At 47.6% G+C, this 16571-nt stretch overlaps 1 protein-coding gene across 1 annotated transcript in view; it reads right to left on the minus strand.

The window, feature by feature from the left end:
• The window catches only part of MYOM2 (myomesin 2), an 86762-nt gene that overhangs the window by 33778 nt on the left and 36413 nt on the right, over positions 1-16571 (minus strand). Inside the window, exons 14-23 of the mRNA XM_053598085.1 lie at positions 14954-15081; positions 12642-12825; positions 11305-11479; positions 9539-9660; positions 8003-8190; positions 6769-6895; positions 5361-5539; positions 3957-4071; positions 2524-2680; positions 2325-2431 (exon numbers count right to left, since the gene is read on the minus strand). Coding sequence (XP_053454060.1) covers positions 2325-2431; positions 2524-2680; positions 3957-4071; positions 5361-5539; positions 6769-6895; positions 8003-8190; positions 9539-9660; positions 11305-11479; positions 12642-12825; positions 14954-15081 — 1482 coding nt within the window. The remainder of the gene's footprint in view (positions 1-2324; positions 2432-2523; positions 2681-3956; positions 4072-5360; positions 5540-6768; positions 6896-8002; positions 8191-9538; positions 9661-11304; positions 11480-12641; positions 12826-14953; positions 15082-16571) is intronic.

Consider the following 16571-nt stretch of genomic DNA (forward strand, 5'->3'; position numbering starts at 1 on the left):
GTTAAAGACTCCAGTTAATACAAGGACAGCTGGGGATGGAGACAAGCAGGCATATTCCTAGAACATAGGAAGACTTGGAAGAGGAGAGATTAAAGGGAGACTTTTCCAAGTCCTAAATCCATGCTAATTCTTTCCTAAAATTGATTTGGTTGAGAATGTGCTGTGGTCGATGATTTTCCTTCCCCTTCCAAAATTTCCTTCTTCAATTTTATACCTCTCATACCATCACTAATTCATCACCATGAATTAGAAAAAAAAAAAAAAAGGAAAGAAAACCAAAAAACCAAAATGTATTGCTCCCGAGAAAGTCCCAAGAACTAGGTAAGAAAACTTGAAGCTCTATGCCATTTCCTCATTTCTTCTCCTTCCTTCTGAAAATGAGAATTCAGAAATGCAGCGGTGGTTACAGAGGTCCTGGACACCTTTATTTTAAACTAAAAAAATGAAGTTAGACTTCTCCTGGCCAAAAGTAAACTCACTTTGGCAATTGGTTTGACAGCAAGCAGATCGTCTGGTAGGAATTTCCAAAAACAGAAGGAGCTAAACCTGCAACTCCAAGGTTCTGCCTCAAACATGTTTAAAGTCTATACGCAATAGAAGATATGGTGGAAATTTTATCCTTCACTGCTATTTAAAAGGAAGAGGAAAATTTTATAGTACAGTTAAAAATGGTCCAGAGATGGCTCGGTGCCCATAGCTCAGTGGTTAGGGCACCAACCACCTACAACAACATTGACGACTACAACAAAAACCAAAAAAAAAATAGCCGGGCGTTGTGGTGGGCACCTGTAGTCCAGCTACTTGGGAGGCTGAGGCAAGAGAATCGCTTAAGCCCAAGAGTTTGAGGTTGCTGTGAGCTGTGACGCCACAGCACTCTACCCAGGGCGACATAAAATATAAGGATTTACTGTAGTTGTTCCTAATCAAGAGCTGGAGGTTGCTGTGAGCTGTGACACCACGGCACTCTACCCAGACTCTGTCTCAAAAAAAAAAAAAAAAGGTTTAGAGGAGCACCCAGCTTTACCGAATTTAAGGATGTTTTCTGGGCACAACATTGCTTGAAGACCCTATAGCCAGGTCAGCAAAGGCAACTTTAAAAGCTTGCAGCAGATTCCAGGCTACTCCTGTCCTTGTCTGTGGGTGAACCAGAGGAACTGACTGGGAAGGTCAGTCTTTGCCGTCAAACCAATTGCCAAACTGAGTTTACTTACTAACTTCATTTTTTAGTTCCTAATAAACTGTATGTGGGCAAACTTGCTTATCTGTTCTCCTGCTGCGGGCATGTTAAACGTGCATGAGTTTACTGGAATTTGGCCAACACGGAGCCAGACATGCAAGGCCCTAGAGTCCCCTCTCTCCCTGGAAAGGTGCTGTCCCCCCACTATCCTTGGCACCCACCCTGGACCCCGGCTGCCAACGAAGATGCCGACTGGTAACTAAAAGATGTGCTTGTAAATCTTGGGGCCTCCCAGGAGATTTTTCACTTTAATAGAAAACTTTTTGAGACTCAAAAGTCTTAAAGACCCAGAAAAACCCAAGGAGGTGGGGGATTCTCCCCAGTGCTGTGGAGTTCCCGCCCACCTCTGACTCAGTGCTATAAGAAGGGGCCAGGCTGCCTCTGGCCCAAAGGCAGGTGGATCCGGGCATGCAAATACTCAGGAGCCCAGGTTGTTAAAAACATCAGCTTCACTTGACTCAAGCCCACTTCCTCGGGGAACTCCGGTTTGTGAAGTTACCTAAGAAAACTCTTCTTTTTCCCTGGATTATACTAAACAAACATTTCTCACTTCTGTTTGCTATCTTCTGTTTGTAAAAAGAGCAAGAGCTTTTGGCTCTGGCAGTTAAACAATATTTCACACACATGAAAGGAAGCTTTCTTCTGTCATCGGCCTCTCTGTGCTGGAGGGGCAGGGAGGAGTCTCCCATCGTGTGCTTGTCACCAATGGTGAAGACTCCTTTTTGAGTATATTGCTTCCCAAATGCCAGATTGTGAAAATGTGTCGAAAGTCAACTTTAAAAGAGCAAGTGGAGGCTGCACAGGCTGCACACCCAGTCTCAGTGATCGTTTTGAACTCCCCAGTGCTACAGAGTTCACACCCATCTCTGACTCCATGCTGTAAGAAGGGGCAAGGCTGCCTTTATCCCTTACACCCCAAGCTTGAGAGTTTAATTTCTAGAGTATTTACCAGCTTATAAAAATATTCCGCCAGCCTCCCACAAATACACATCCTTTCTCTACGTAAATAAGTCTTTCCAGTATAGGTGACAACCTTGGAAACTAAGAGAAAATCTTTCCCCACAAGCCTGGGCCATACAGACGCTACCTTCCGCATCCAGAACAAAGCTGGAGGACACGCCATCGGTGTCGCTCACTGACACAGAGTAAGTCCCCAAATCTTCCTTATCTGGGTTCTTGAAGTACAGCTTTGAACTGAAAAGGAAGAAGAGAAGGTGAAGGTCAATTTTCTCCGTTTGCCGGAGTTTCTGAAGGTTCGGGACGTGCAGCTTCTGGGCCTGACTGACCAGTCCCCCACGGTCTCCACGCGGAACCGTGCCTCGTCCGTGATCTCCTCATAGGATCTACACCAGGAGAACTGGGAGGCGTCGGTCATCTCCTGGCAGTCGAAGCTCAGGTAGATGTTGCCCTGCTCGTCCACACCAGCACTGATTTCCTTGGTGCCTGCGCGGTGAGAGCATTGGGTCAGCGTCTTAGGAACACCGTGGGCCTCGAGCTCTTTTTTGGAGAGAGCCTGGGCCCCGCAGAGAGCTTGTTTTATGTGGAATCATCAGTTTCATTGAAAATCCACCTAGACTGACCCTGAGGGTCATGAAAGAGCAAAACCCCTGAGGAAGTGGATGGATGTTGGAGCCCTTTGGGGTTTGGTTGTTACTTTTTTTAATTCATCACATTTCTGGCACTTGCTTTTCTACATTTGATATGCCTGCAGGGGGCTTTCTGGGGCTGCCTCTCCTGCTCCTCAAGTTCCCTGTTCTGCCTCAAATCTCCTTCCCAGACCCTCAGAGGAGCCCGAGGCTCCACAGCCATGTCACGGTGGCATATAGTAAACACCTGGCCCAACAGGAGTCAGGACGAAATTAGCAATTGGGCCAGACACATCCCAGTGTCTGCTGGTGGATGGGCTGGGCCTCCAAGAGTGGCTTTGGTTGTTCAGGGAGATTCACATCTTTCTCAAGAGGCTGGGTTAGTTCTCGGCAACAAACTGAAACAGTCGGTTGCAACAAGCAAGGATGCTGGCTCCATGTTTGATCCCTTCCCTGCCACAGCCCAGTGCAAGGCCCTCACTAGAAGCTGAGCAGATGCAGTGTCTCTTGGACTCACCAGCCTTCAGAATGTTGAGCGAAATAAACTTTTCTTTATAAATTATCCATCCTCAGGGGTTCTGTTTCACAACGCAAACCAGGCTGTGTGTCCTGTGAGCCTGTCTCCCTCTACCAGAGCACCTTCCTAAGGTTGCCTCAAGGGTACTTTGGCCTGGGTGCCAAGAAAATCACTAACAGCTTTATAATATTATGGTTAAAATACCATTCATGTAAAAAGCACCTCCTTCCTATGCACTCTTCGTTCCAAAAACAATCCCTGCCAACCATGATGATGACCTGATTTGGGGTCACCATGCACAGGCAGAGATGTCCGTTCATCCTCCCTCATAAATCCTGCACTCATGTGTGCAGACCATATGCACACCCTCCCCCAAAGTTATTGCTGTTTCATAACTTTTACTATTTGGAGCAGCTAAAAGGTAAAGTCCTTCCTACCTGGCCTGGGCCCCACGAGCACTGGCTCCGACATGTCCCAGGGCCTCCCCACGCTCCTCCTGACACTGACTGTGCAGACCCTGGACCCTACCTGGCCTGGCCCCCACGAGCACTGGCTCCGTGTCCCATGGCCTCCCCATGCTCCTCCTGACACTGACTGTGCAGACCCTGGACCCTACCTGGCCTAGCCTCCACGAGCACTGGCTCCGACATGTCTGACGGCCGCCCCACACCATTGGCGTTCACTGCGCGGACCCTGAAGACATACGTTTTCCCTTGATGAAGGTCACAGACCTGGAAACAACAGATGAAACGCCGTATGTGTGGCCACACAGTAAGGGAGACTTTGTAATTTTTCACATTGTATTATGCATCTGTTTTAAAATAAATCATTTTTTCTGTTGCAAAAACTATGCATAGTCAACTTGAAAAGGAGAGGGAAAAATTCACAATCACAATCACAATCTCACTTGGCAGGAATAAGCGGATTTTGCTGTAATCTCTTTCATTATTTTTCTCTGATTTTTTTTTCTTCTTTTAGAATATTTTAGAGCCAAATAAAAATCATATCAACTAATTTGTAATCTGGGGGTTCCTATTTAACATAACTCTCTGGGACTAAACATTTTAAATGTGATATTTGACTATGTAAAAGCATTCTTCGGACCCATGAAAATTGAACCAATCACCACTTATGCACACATATACCAACGCAGAGATTACCCATAGTACAATCTGCCCTGAAAACCATGAATATATTTTAACTAAATTTTTAATTGATTTGTTTAGATGGATTTTTAGAAGCTGACTTGTTCATTCAAAGGAAATTTTCTCATATTGTTCAAAGTTCTTCAGGGACTGTTGTCCATTCACACACTCAGCGTGTGCTGTGGGCCTGAGCAAGGCTGCACCTTGCACCTCTGTGTAAACTGCACCTCAGGGCCTGGAGCCAAAGGAAGAAAACCTCTGGATTAGGGCAGCTGGCAAATTAGCCAGGGCACCTGAGCCCACTGTGCCTAAAACAGTTGTTACAACTGACACAGTCTCTGGTAAGATACAAGTGCTGAAAATAGAAATACACAGAGAAGAAGAAGAGAGAGATTTACACATTATAATTTTGTCAAATGTGTCAAAACTGTGCGTGTATGTGTGCGTGTGTGTTGATCAGATGACTTCTATTAATCCACATGAATTGAGTAAATTAAATACAGGGCTAGAAGGAGTAGGACATGATAAAATATTGGTCCTGCCCATGGGAAGCACAGCCACACAGCACAAAAACACACACCCACGGGAGCAGTGCAGTGAGCGGCTGTCCCTGCCACCTGGGGGGAAAGAAGGCCACTCTGCAGTCCCCAGAGTCAGGTGTGAAGCTCCGTGTGGACAGGGGAACAGCACCACCACACAGGCCCCCACTGCCACCTGCTGGGTCCTACAAATCAACAGGGGCGAGTGACCCCCTCATCCAGATCCCCCCAAGCAGGCCCAGTTATCTGAACAGGTTCACCCTGGAGCTCAGGGCCAGTTTGCTACAGGGATCAAACATGTTCCCACAAAAGCAAACAGGTCAGTGCATGAATCACCTTTAAGTAACGATTTGCAGTTGTCGTCTGGTTTACAGTCAGCCATTCTCCAGCGTCCTCTTCCTTAAAATCCACAAAGTACCCAGAAATGGGGCTGCCACCAGAGTACACGGGGGCTTTCCACAGCAGGACCAGAGAGGAGTCCCTGACCTCGCAGAAGGTCAGGTCGTAGGCAGGACCTGGAAAGTCAAACCCACCTGAGCTCAGGCAGACACTTGCTGAGCCACAGTCCTGCCGCCCAAGGCCTGAGCACCTGGGTGCCGCCAAGTCTTGGCAGGTGCCGAGGTCCACTGGGAGCATCACCGCATGCGCCTGCTTGAGTTTCATGCCACCCTCCCTGGAGAGCACTCATGAGGAGGGCAGGTGCTCTGCCGGTGCAGGACAGCCCAGCTCGGCCTCCTCTCTCAGGTGCCTGGGAACTGGACACACTCAAATGGCTCAGGAGGTCATGCTGCCCCTTCTTGGGGGCCCTGGATACTGTGGGGCCAGAAACCTGCCGACCACCTGACAGCCGGGATAGTGCTTCCACTCTGCTCTCTACAAATACCCAAAGCAGCTCTGAAGGTGCGCAGTACAGGCGGCCTGTGCCCGTGAGCACCAGGGGTAGCAGCAGCTCCCCCAGCCCCGCCCCAGATGAATCCCACTGACACCTTTGGGCCTGGCAAAGATACTTCCTGTCTGACCCTCAAGAAGCCTCTGGAAATGCTAATGGCATTTGCATCCCCTGTTTTCTCTAAGTAGCAAAAATTAATCTCATTAAAACAAAGAAGGAAGAAAGGAAGGGAGGAGGATAAAAAGCAATATAATCAAAATTCAAAAACACTCTGAACCTTTGTCCTTTTTCAGCTTCAACTTGAAGGTTTCGCAAAGTGCCACACATGAGCACATTATCTTTTGCATTTGAGATCATGATAGGCTGGATACAGGTATCAGAAATCCATGCCTGGTACTTAAGAATTTGTAAAAACAGTTAAAAATGCAAATTCCTAAATAAATGCTGATTTGCAACAATTATGCATTTTTGAACTGAAGGTCCCAAAATCTCCAAATGCTTGGAACTGAGGACAACCCTGGCTAATTGCCAAATGCTAATCCAGTGTCACTCTCTGTCACGGGTCAGGCCGGGGCTGGTCTGCATACCCCTTCCCCCCACCTCTTTGCAGGGTATCCCACTTCACCCTCATTAACTGCTCCAAGTTCCTGCCGGGCCCAGACCACAGACACGGAGGGTGGGAGGGACCTGACCACGGCCTTCCCCCGGGCCTGGGGGTCAGCACTTCACCACAGTGACGGGTGGCAAGTGAGCGACACTCCCCTTGGGAGGCTGCTGAGGAGAGATAGTGCTTCCTCCATGAAGCCCTTTCCCATCGCCACTCCTCCTCTCTGTTACTGGAGAGAAGCATCTTACCAGGCTCCGGCATGGTCCAGGCCTCACACTTGAAGTGCTCACTGGGGTCTGATGGCTCCCCAACACCTGCCAGGTTGGTGGCAGAAATTCTGAATTCATAGAATGAGCCTTCTGTCAAGTCCTCCACCTGTTTGGATTTTATTTAAATTAATATGTGAAATAAAAGCTGCATTCCAGTCCACTGGGGGCAAAGGCACATTTAAGACTGACTCATACAATGAAATGTGTGCAGGAGGTGGAACCCAGTCAGCAAATGAGACTCCTTACTGGGCCAGACAAGCCACAGTGGAACGTTACAGCCACCGGGATCTGCCTGGGTCATTCCCTGATCTCTCCCCCCAAGAGGGAAACCAAGGCCCACAAAGGCCACCCTGGCAGAGGGCAGAGACCCAGGAGCAGACTCAGGCCACACTCCATCCCAAGCAGCCCCTGGCTCTGGAACATGGCAGCAGGAGCCACCCTCCTGCTGCAAGGTGAAGGCCGGGGGTGAGGAGGTTCTGAGGCTGCGGTGAGCATGGTCACAGGCCTGGGGGCGGGGTCACAGGACTGAGGGCGGGGTCACAGGACTGGGGGCGTGGTCACAGGCCTGGGGTGGGGTCACAGGCCTGGGGGCGGGGGTCACAGGACTGGGGGCGTGGTCACAGGCCTGGGGGTGGGGTCACAGGCCTGGGGGTGGGGTCACATGCCTGGGGCGGGGTCACAGGACTGGGGGCGGGGTCACAGGCCTGGGGGCGGGGTCACAGGACTGGGGGCATGGTCACAGGCCTACAGGGCAGGGGAGTGACCTCAGGAGCTCTGCCTGGCCGTGGGAAGGCTCTGACCAAATCCATGGGGTAGGTGGACCAAGTCACAACTTGAATAAATATTGTCTCTCACAAAATACATGTTTGAGGTTTAACCGCTTCACACCCAGACAAGGGAGATGGTCATCTCACTAAAGCAGCCTGTGCTCAGAAAGCCAGCGGGTGCTTCTGTCAGGAACGTCGGGCTCATGACGAACAGTGTGCCAAGTGCAATAAGCCCAGCACGAGAGACAGACATCACCTTCATGGCTTCTCAGGAAAAAAAAATGGAACTCGAGATCCTTCTAGTTCCAGAGCACCACAGTCTCACATTGCTGTCACCTTGTTACCAAGTCAAATTATCTAAGGTAATCAAACTCTAAAAAGAATGAAGAACAGGCCAAAATACAAAGGTCACCCAGGTAAAAATGAAGGAACCAATGAACACCAACCGTGAAGATGGTCTCTTTGATGGGTGAAGAATCAACCGCATGCCAGTTCTTGTGATGGACCTCACGCTTGTCTATGTAGTAACCCAGGATGGCCGAGCCGCCACTGAACTTGGGCACCTTCCAGCCCAGGGTCATGGAATGGCCATCGCAGTTCAGAAGCGTAATCCCATACGGGTGAGATGGTACAGCTGCAAGTGGGTACAACGGGATGTTACGGGGCCCAGGAGGTGGCCTGCGTTCTCTGCCCTCTGAGCTTTGTCCACTCTGTTGTGACTGTTTTTTCATCACCTTTAACCGGGATAAGTTAAAAAGTGAAAGTTTCTCTCATACAAGGGTCTACTCTGGGCCCTTGATGCAAGAGATCTCCTCCCTGCAGCCTTAAGAGACACTGTGAGAAGGTGCTTTCCCTTCACAACCACGAGCAATATCATCTGTGCATCCACAGCCAGAGCCAACAAACACGCCTTACTCTGACAACTTTTAACGTCTTAGATATTTGTAGAAGCTGCAGATTCATTCAAATGAGTATACATCCACATCTCCCTGCTTTAACCCCATATGGAGCATCTCCTCCCAACAGGTGGAGACAGCATGAGTTTGCTTCTCCCCTGACTCTGAGCAACCTCTGTGGGGCATACAGGTGACCAGAAGAAGGATTCTTGTTTTAGAATAAAAAGGAAAACGATTGTTTTCATCTAATAGGAATGACTTAAAAACACAAATGGAAACGTTTCAGCGCCTCTCCTGGAAAAAATTGAAAGGAGATTATAATAACCTTATAACCAAAGGGTGTTTATTTTTTGTTTTGTTTTGTTGGTATGATGCCTACTTAGGCAATAACAGCATCATTAGAAGGGAAATTTTAATTTCTGAAAGTGTGAATTTAGTTGGCAATGAGAAATAAAGAGCCAAACAGTTTTCTCAGAAGTGAAAATGTGCAGATTCAGAATGTCCAGTATGTGACACGTGTGTTTCGAAATGTTCCTGAGTATGTGAGGAGCAGTGCCCTAAACAGAAGCCACCAGAAGGAGACTGTGAAACCCAGAGATTCAGACCAACTGTCTCAGGACTGTCCCTGAGATTCAGGATCCAAACTGTCTCATGTGATTGAAATAATAATAAGAAAAATTAAACATCATTATTTATGGACAAAGCCACAGTTAACATAAACACCTGAAATTCTCTGAAATGATTCATTGAAGTTTCTTGAGCTAAGATTAGCTAAAAAGGCCAGGGATGTTGTTCTATTTTGGGACAGACATTGAAAGGGGAACCCATACCCGTGACCTCTGATGATGTTTTCTGCTTTTGATTTGCATTTTATTTTTGTGTTGTCATTTCTCCCACACAGTTGTTTCCAAGACAAGTAGCCTGTTGATGAGAGATTTCAAGGAATCACATGTTCTCTGCTCAATGATTTACACCCCTTTTTCCCTCTGGTAATATCAAAAACGGCATCATAAATGTTTATTCATGTGGAAATTACAGTGTACAGGGAACGAAAACTCGGTGCAGAATCACGCCTGAGTGACTTACTGAGGGCAGCCTGGACCCGGATGGCCTCTGATTCCTGGGAGTTCTCACTGGTCCCCACGGCGTTGACGGCCTTCACTCGGAAGATGTACTGCTCCCCGGTGGTCAGGCCGTGCACCACGAACCTGGGAAAACCAGATCAGGCTCTTAACCACAAGGCTCACATTTTTTCCCTCTTCTAGCAGAAGTAGACATCATTCTGAACATGCCATAAAAATGTTTCACTTGGACTGAGGCGAAGTTTACTTTCTAAGCGCCTTATGTATGCATAACACAAGATTCTTCATTTGCCATGTCAGTTAATTAATTCAATATGTGAGCAAGGCCACAGCACCCGATCACCCCAGGAGCTGGCTGTATTTAGTGTCAAGGTCACACTTAGGTGTCTCTGCCTTCATTTTCATGTTTCCTGGTCTTTCGTGGATCAAAGGACCGTTTTTTTTTTTTTTTTTTGTAGAGACAGAGTCTCACTTTATGGCCCTCAGTAGAGTGCCGTGGCCTCACACAGCTCACAGCGACCTCCAACTCCTGGGCTTAAGCAATTCTCCTGCCTCAGCCTCCCGAGCAGCTGGGACTACAGGCACCCGCCACAACGCCCGGCTATTTTTTGGTTGCAATTTGGCCGGGGCTGGGTTTGAACCCGCCACCCTCGATATATGGGACCGGCGCCTTACCAACTGAGCCACAGGCGCAAAGGACTGTTTTCTAACAGTATCCATTTCCTTATCCAAAAGAACAGGTGTATGGGTGTATGTAAAACTGAATGAGAAGTAATTACACTGTAGTGCTAACGGCTGAGACTCTGAAGTCACCTAGAGGAGGCTGGAACACTGGCTTTAACGCTCAATAGATTTACGTCCTTAATCAAGTTCCTTAAGGCCCGTAAGACGTGGTTTCCCATCCCGAGAGCAGAGACAAGCCCCAGCAATTGGTGCAAGCCTGGAACAGGAACCTTTACCCCTTGTGTGTGGTGAAAACCCAGCAAATGTAAGCGAAAATTATGTATCTTGAATAATCAGCCAGCATTTATTAACCAGTTACAGGATCCTTCTACCAGAATAATATCCTAAGTTTCTTATTCTGATGGATCTCTCTGCCTTTGCCCTTGATGACATTTCTTCTTTTCTAGCCACAACTTTTTTACTGTGTATTTTTAAAAATATTTTACAAGGAAAAATGGATAAGCCTTAATCGACAACTTCTCTGCAAGGGTGATTCTGACAGCTGCCTACCTTTTCCTGAGACTTACTTGGTGGGCAAAGCCCGATACTGTCAGGCAATCTCTGCCCACTCAGTGGCCTCCGGAGCAGGTCAGTCCCCAAAGCAGAGTAGCCTCCGTCCCCCACAGACCCCCATGAGAGGAAGGGGGCTCCCCTGGGGTCTCGGCCGGGGCTGGAGAATAGGACTGCCAGTAACATGAACAAAGCAATTTTAAACGTTTGAAAAATCAATACATAAAAATAAAATGCCTTTCACAATGTAGTTGCTATTTTTAACTCTCCTAGTCAAAGAAAAGTCCTAAGGGCTGGGACTCTTCTTTCATCCACAAATAAATCATTCTGGCCAAGAAGAGCTAGGGTAGTAACTGGCACCCCTGAGTGTTCAGACTTTACAACCTGTGTGTGCCCTTATGCCTGACGAGGAAAACGGACTTGTTGGCACAGAAACTTAGTGGACGTGCTACTCTGGGAGACACGCAGGTCCTGGGTTTGCTTCTCCCACTTCATTTCAGTACAAGGATTCCAGGGCGGCAGGAGGTGACACAGTACCTGTTGTACTTGATGGGCTTGTGGTTGCACGGCTCCCAGAGGTTGGTCCCCGCCACGCAGCAGTCCACGTAATACCCCAGCAGGTCCTCCTCATGCCTGGGCTTGTCCCACTGCACCACGACGGACGTCTTGGTGTTTCGTGAAGCAAGAACCCGGCCGGGAGCAGAAGGAGTGACTGTGCAGAGGAGACAAAGTGATGGAAGAACTGGGTGAGGCCTCTGTAAGCCACACCAGAGACCCTCGGCAAAGCAGGCTGGGCTTTGGAAGAAACACGGGCAGGGGAGCCGCGCCGTGGCCAACAACAGGTACACAGAGGACTCAGACGCTCAGGGCTCACGTGGGCATCACGAAACCTCCTGCCTGCCCCTCCACCAGGCCTGTTATAAGAGATCTTCCAGTGGCAGAAATGATTACGCCACCCAGGTGATAACTGCTTTCGGAATGTAAACTACCGATTTTTAAGAAATGAGGCACATTTTCATCGTATCCATCGGAATCGGTAAGAGGACTCAAAATGAAAACATTATCTGACCATATGATCATCTCACCTCACGCCGGCTGAGGTCTAGGCAGCCCTCAGAGCCACAGTGTCCTCGGAGCCAGCCACCGAGCCACAGGCCTCAATGTGTACCAATTATGGCCACCTGCTGTGAGACCCATGAAGTAAAAATGGGTTGGGCCCCTGCTGGGGGGCCGCAGGTCTCTTCCACCCTGTGGTTCTGGGCCTGAGTCCTGTGCGTCCTATGACCCTCAATTAAACCAGAACCAGCGAGACACCTAGGGACTCCTGGAGGCCGTATTACCATGTTATATTGGGAGCCACCTTTCTCATAAAATATGGATAAAGGAGAGAGGAGAGGGGTGTCCGATTACTCAGAATCAGAATTCCAGCCGACTAAAACGTTTCTATCACAAAGGCTACAAAGGACTTCAAGAAAGTCTCCCGCTAATGGCTACAGCTCCCGAGTAGACTGCAGTGCAAATTTGGGTAGAGTGTACCCCATACACATACCTTCCAAGAGAGATCTTCAAGCCAGACGGGCAAGAAACTAGTACATTTAGGATTGTAATATTTTTAAAGTGCCCATTGCCCAAATGTATTTTTAACTCACTTATTTGTAGGTTTCCTGAAAAGGTTTTGGAGCTTTGTTGAGAATCAACCAAAAAAAAAAACATAACAGACAGCCCTTTGTCTCTTTTAAAATGAAACTTTACAGCAACTTGAATTTTAACTCATATCAACATTAATGTCTTTATTCACACAATTTAAAAGTTATCCAATGTCACCTTACTCTTGGACTGTCTTGAATTCAAGCAATGCATTGGTGATAACATACCAATTGTGTCCTGGGCCTGAATGGGAGAAGTTATTTCCGACGGGTCGCTCAAGCCATGCTTATTTGCTGATAGAACACGGAACACATAGGATTTCCCCTCGGCGAGGTCAAAGACAGCATATCGGGGGGACCGCACAGCTGTCTGGGCATTCACCCTCTGCCAGGTGCCGCTCCCAACCACGGACTACGGAAAGAAATGACAGCTGCTCACTACTGTAGCTGCCCACATGGTCCTCTGGGCACACCCACTGCACCCCACACACGGGGGACTCAGTATAGCTTTTCTGAAATTTAAAAAAGTGATGCCAATTTGGAGAAGTAGATAATAATAACTATCCCAAAGTTTCAAATGCTTACTGATAGAAATATTTCCAACAAAGTGAATAATCAAACTATAGAAAACTCAAGGGAATCAATACATAGGTTGTAGTTTCAGTAACAGGGAATGCACTGCAAATAAGTAAAAGATAATTTGGGGGTATATTTGTGGAATTCCAGCATAACTCAATGGCTCACATTTCACTTTAAAATTTTTATTGTTTTGCAGTTACTTACAACACTGAAAAGGTGACAGGAATATAAACACCTGTCAATGGGGTAAGACCCACTACGGTACGTTCATATATTTTAACACTTTAGTCAATAAATGATTGCATAAAGATCTTTAATGGGCGGCGCCTGTGGCTCAAGGAGTAGGGCGCCGGTCCAATATGCCGGAGGTGGCGGGTTCAAACCCAGCCCCGGCCAAAAATCACAAAAAAAAAAAAAGATCTTTAATTACAGGAGAGGAATTATGTCATTTTGTTAGGTGTAGTACAGACCACAAATTACCCATATAATACACTAAGCCCATAAAAACCTATATGCACCACATATTAATGTGGCTGTTTTATGTGATGGAATTACTACTAATTTTAATCGTATTCCAAGTAACTTCTCTGTATTTTCCAAATTTTATATACTGTGTGCTTAACTTGTGTTCTTGATAATTACCTTAAGAACCTTGATTATACGTCGTATTTTTTTTTCCTACAGCGATAAGCCCCCTCTTTGAAAGTAATTTTGTGGTAGGAAAAGTTGGACATGCATTAACCAGCTAGAGCCCACTGAAAATATTTATACCTGACCCCAGGCTTCAGCAAATTAGGTTCGCTTTTGGAAAGATGTCATGCCTTCTCTCATTTTGGCAAAAATGAAACATCACTATTTTGGAGCCATCCGGGCATTTGGGTCATATATGGCTCTGTGGTGCCCCGAGCGCTGCTCTTCTTATGACCGCAGTTGTATGCAGTCCGGCACAGATGGCAAAGTCTGCCTGGGGGTGGGGGTGGGGGCTGATGTTTAAGGGGACACCGGCAGGGGGTTGACCCCAAGCTTCTAAACCCCACAAAGGATGTGAGAGCCACCAGTAAACCCTGAGCTTGCCCACACTTCAGGCAGGGCCTAGAGGGCAGCAGGGCATTTGGGACACCTCTGCAGGGACTGCCTGGCACACCCCTGGGGGGCACATACCCAAGGCAGGCACAACTGCTCCCCATAAGAAAACTCCTCAAGGAAAATGACTGACAACTGCACATTAAACCCACACCTCAAGGGAGAGCAGACCACATACTGACCCAAACCCACCGGAGAAGGGCATTCAGCTGTCATTAAACTTGGAATTGTAAAACCAGCTTGCTCAGGGGGACATCCACACCTCCTGCCCACACCCAGTGTGAAGCCAGGGACTAAAATCAATTGTATAAACTGCAGAGTTGAAGCCCACACCGCCTCACAAGGAAACGGTAGGGTCAAGATGGAAAATACGTTGTAACAATTCCGTTCCTTTAAGGCCTTGCAAGGAGCTAAGCTATGTGTCACATTTTTTTATTTGTGTTCAGGACAGAAAAGCCTCCAAGCTGATGATGTGTTGATTGTCCTGGCTGTCGGGTTGCCAGTGAATCCCTCTGCAAGATCGCCACCCAGTGGCTACATAGCTGCACACACACCCTGACAGCCAAGGAGAGCAGCCCAGTTCCCTCCAGAATCTGGAGCCTGGAGTGTGAGGGAGGAGGCCCTGCTGATCCCTGTGGGTCCCTGGAGATCAACCCATCGTGAACAGTGGGGACTGACACCCATGCCAAGGAGGCAAATCAGATGAGCACACAGCCCTGATGCCCGTCACAGGACACTCTCCCATATCCCTCCCTGACCACACCTTCCCTAACAGTGAACAGTGTCTGTGACGGCCACTGAGATCTGCCTGTTCCTAAAACACAGCACAGGTGACAGTGTAAGACCTCACAGAGACCCTCTGGCTCAGGCTCAAGTACCTTCTCGATGAAGTACATCAAGGGGTCCTTGCCACGGGGGGTGGGTGGCTCCCAGCTGAAGACAACGTAGTTCCTGCTGACCTCGGTGGGCTGCACATTGGTGGGGGGTCCTGGGATCTGCACGTCACCTAAGGGAGGAACAGAGCTAGTGAATGCAGAGGGTCCCTGTCACCTGCAGCTGCCATGGGGCCTGCCCCTTGGGCACGGCACTGGGCACCGACCAGCTGCCACACCACACGAGCCCTTTGCTCGTCTTCCATTTGGGCAAAGGCCGTTGTTTTCATTTCTAATACAGGCGTGAATCAGTTCACAAGAGAAATCTCATCCAAAGCGTGCGCAAATTTCTGCTGGAAGGGGGAGAGGATTTACCAGGAGAAATTGGATGTTTCATCAGAAATGGAGCTCTGGCTGTGCTAGGAATTTGTGCAGAGATGGACTGATCCTCTCAGGTTGCTTTCTTCATACTGTGTCCCCTCAATAAATAAAACTGTATACACGCTTGGTAAAACTGTATACCAGCTTTGTAAAACCATATACCAGCTCTGTAAAACTGTATGCCAACTCTGTAAAACTATATACCAGCTTTGTAAAACCATATGCCAACTCTGTAAAACTGTATACCAGCTCTGTAAAACTGTATGCGAACTCTGTAAAACTGTATACCAGCTCTGTAAAACTGTATACGAACTCTGTAAAACTGTATACCAGCTCTGTAAAACCATATGCCAACTCTGTAAAACCGTATGCCAACTCTGTAAAACTGTAGGCCAACTCTGTAAAACCGTATACCAGCTTTGCCAAACTGTATAACAGTTTTGTAAAACCATATATCAGCTCCGTAAAACCATATTTGAGCTCTATAAAACTGTATACCAGCTTTGTAAAACTGTATACCAGCTTTGTGAAACCGTATACCAGTTTTGTAAAACCATATATCGGCTCTGTAAAACCATATATGAGCTCTATAAAACTGTATACCAGCTCTGTAAAACTGTATCCCAGCTTTTCAAAACTGTACACCAGCTTTTTAAAACCATATACCAGCTTTGTAAAACTGCATACCAACTTCTACACAGGCTGGTCTGCTCCTCCCTCAGGTCTTCACCACCTCGGAGAGCACTGTGTTCCACGCTGCCTATTTGGGCTTCTGGGGTGATGTTGATACGCCTTTTGCAAACAACTATGATGGAATATTTGTGATCAAATACATCTGACATACATCTTGTTTATGTATGAGTTGCAGAGATTTATGTTCAGATTTACAGGAAATTCTCATACAAGGTGGAAGTGTTCCAGACACACAGACCTTGAATTGTGATACAAAATATTACCAGCTTCCAGTATATTAGCACATCATTAAAATGTCTTGAAACCTCCCCAGACATGTCTGAGCCCTTCTCAATACCCACGTGTTCCTCAGGCCTCTGTTGCAGATCAGGAACTGAACAGGGTTTCGCATCATGAGGGTCCCATCACAGAGCCATCTCATTTTAGAGCCAACACGCGCCTGACCTAAGACCACTCTGGCGAGTGCATTGAGGTTCAAACAAGGAGGCAACCTGTCTCCAGGAAACTGCAGAGAGTGAGCAAGCTGGGGGCAGGGAGGACACCATGTCCA

The sequence above is a fragment of the Nycticebus coucang genome, chromosome 7 (assembly GCF_027406575.1).
Source record: "Nycticebus coucang isolate mNycCou1 chromosome 7, mNycCou1.pri, whole genome shotgun sequence".
In the NCBI taxonomy this organism is placed as follows: domain Eukaryota; kingdom Metazoa; phylum Chordata; class Mammalia; order Primates; family Lorisidae; genus Nycticebus; species Nycticebus coucang.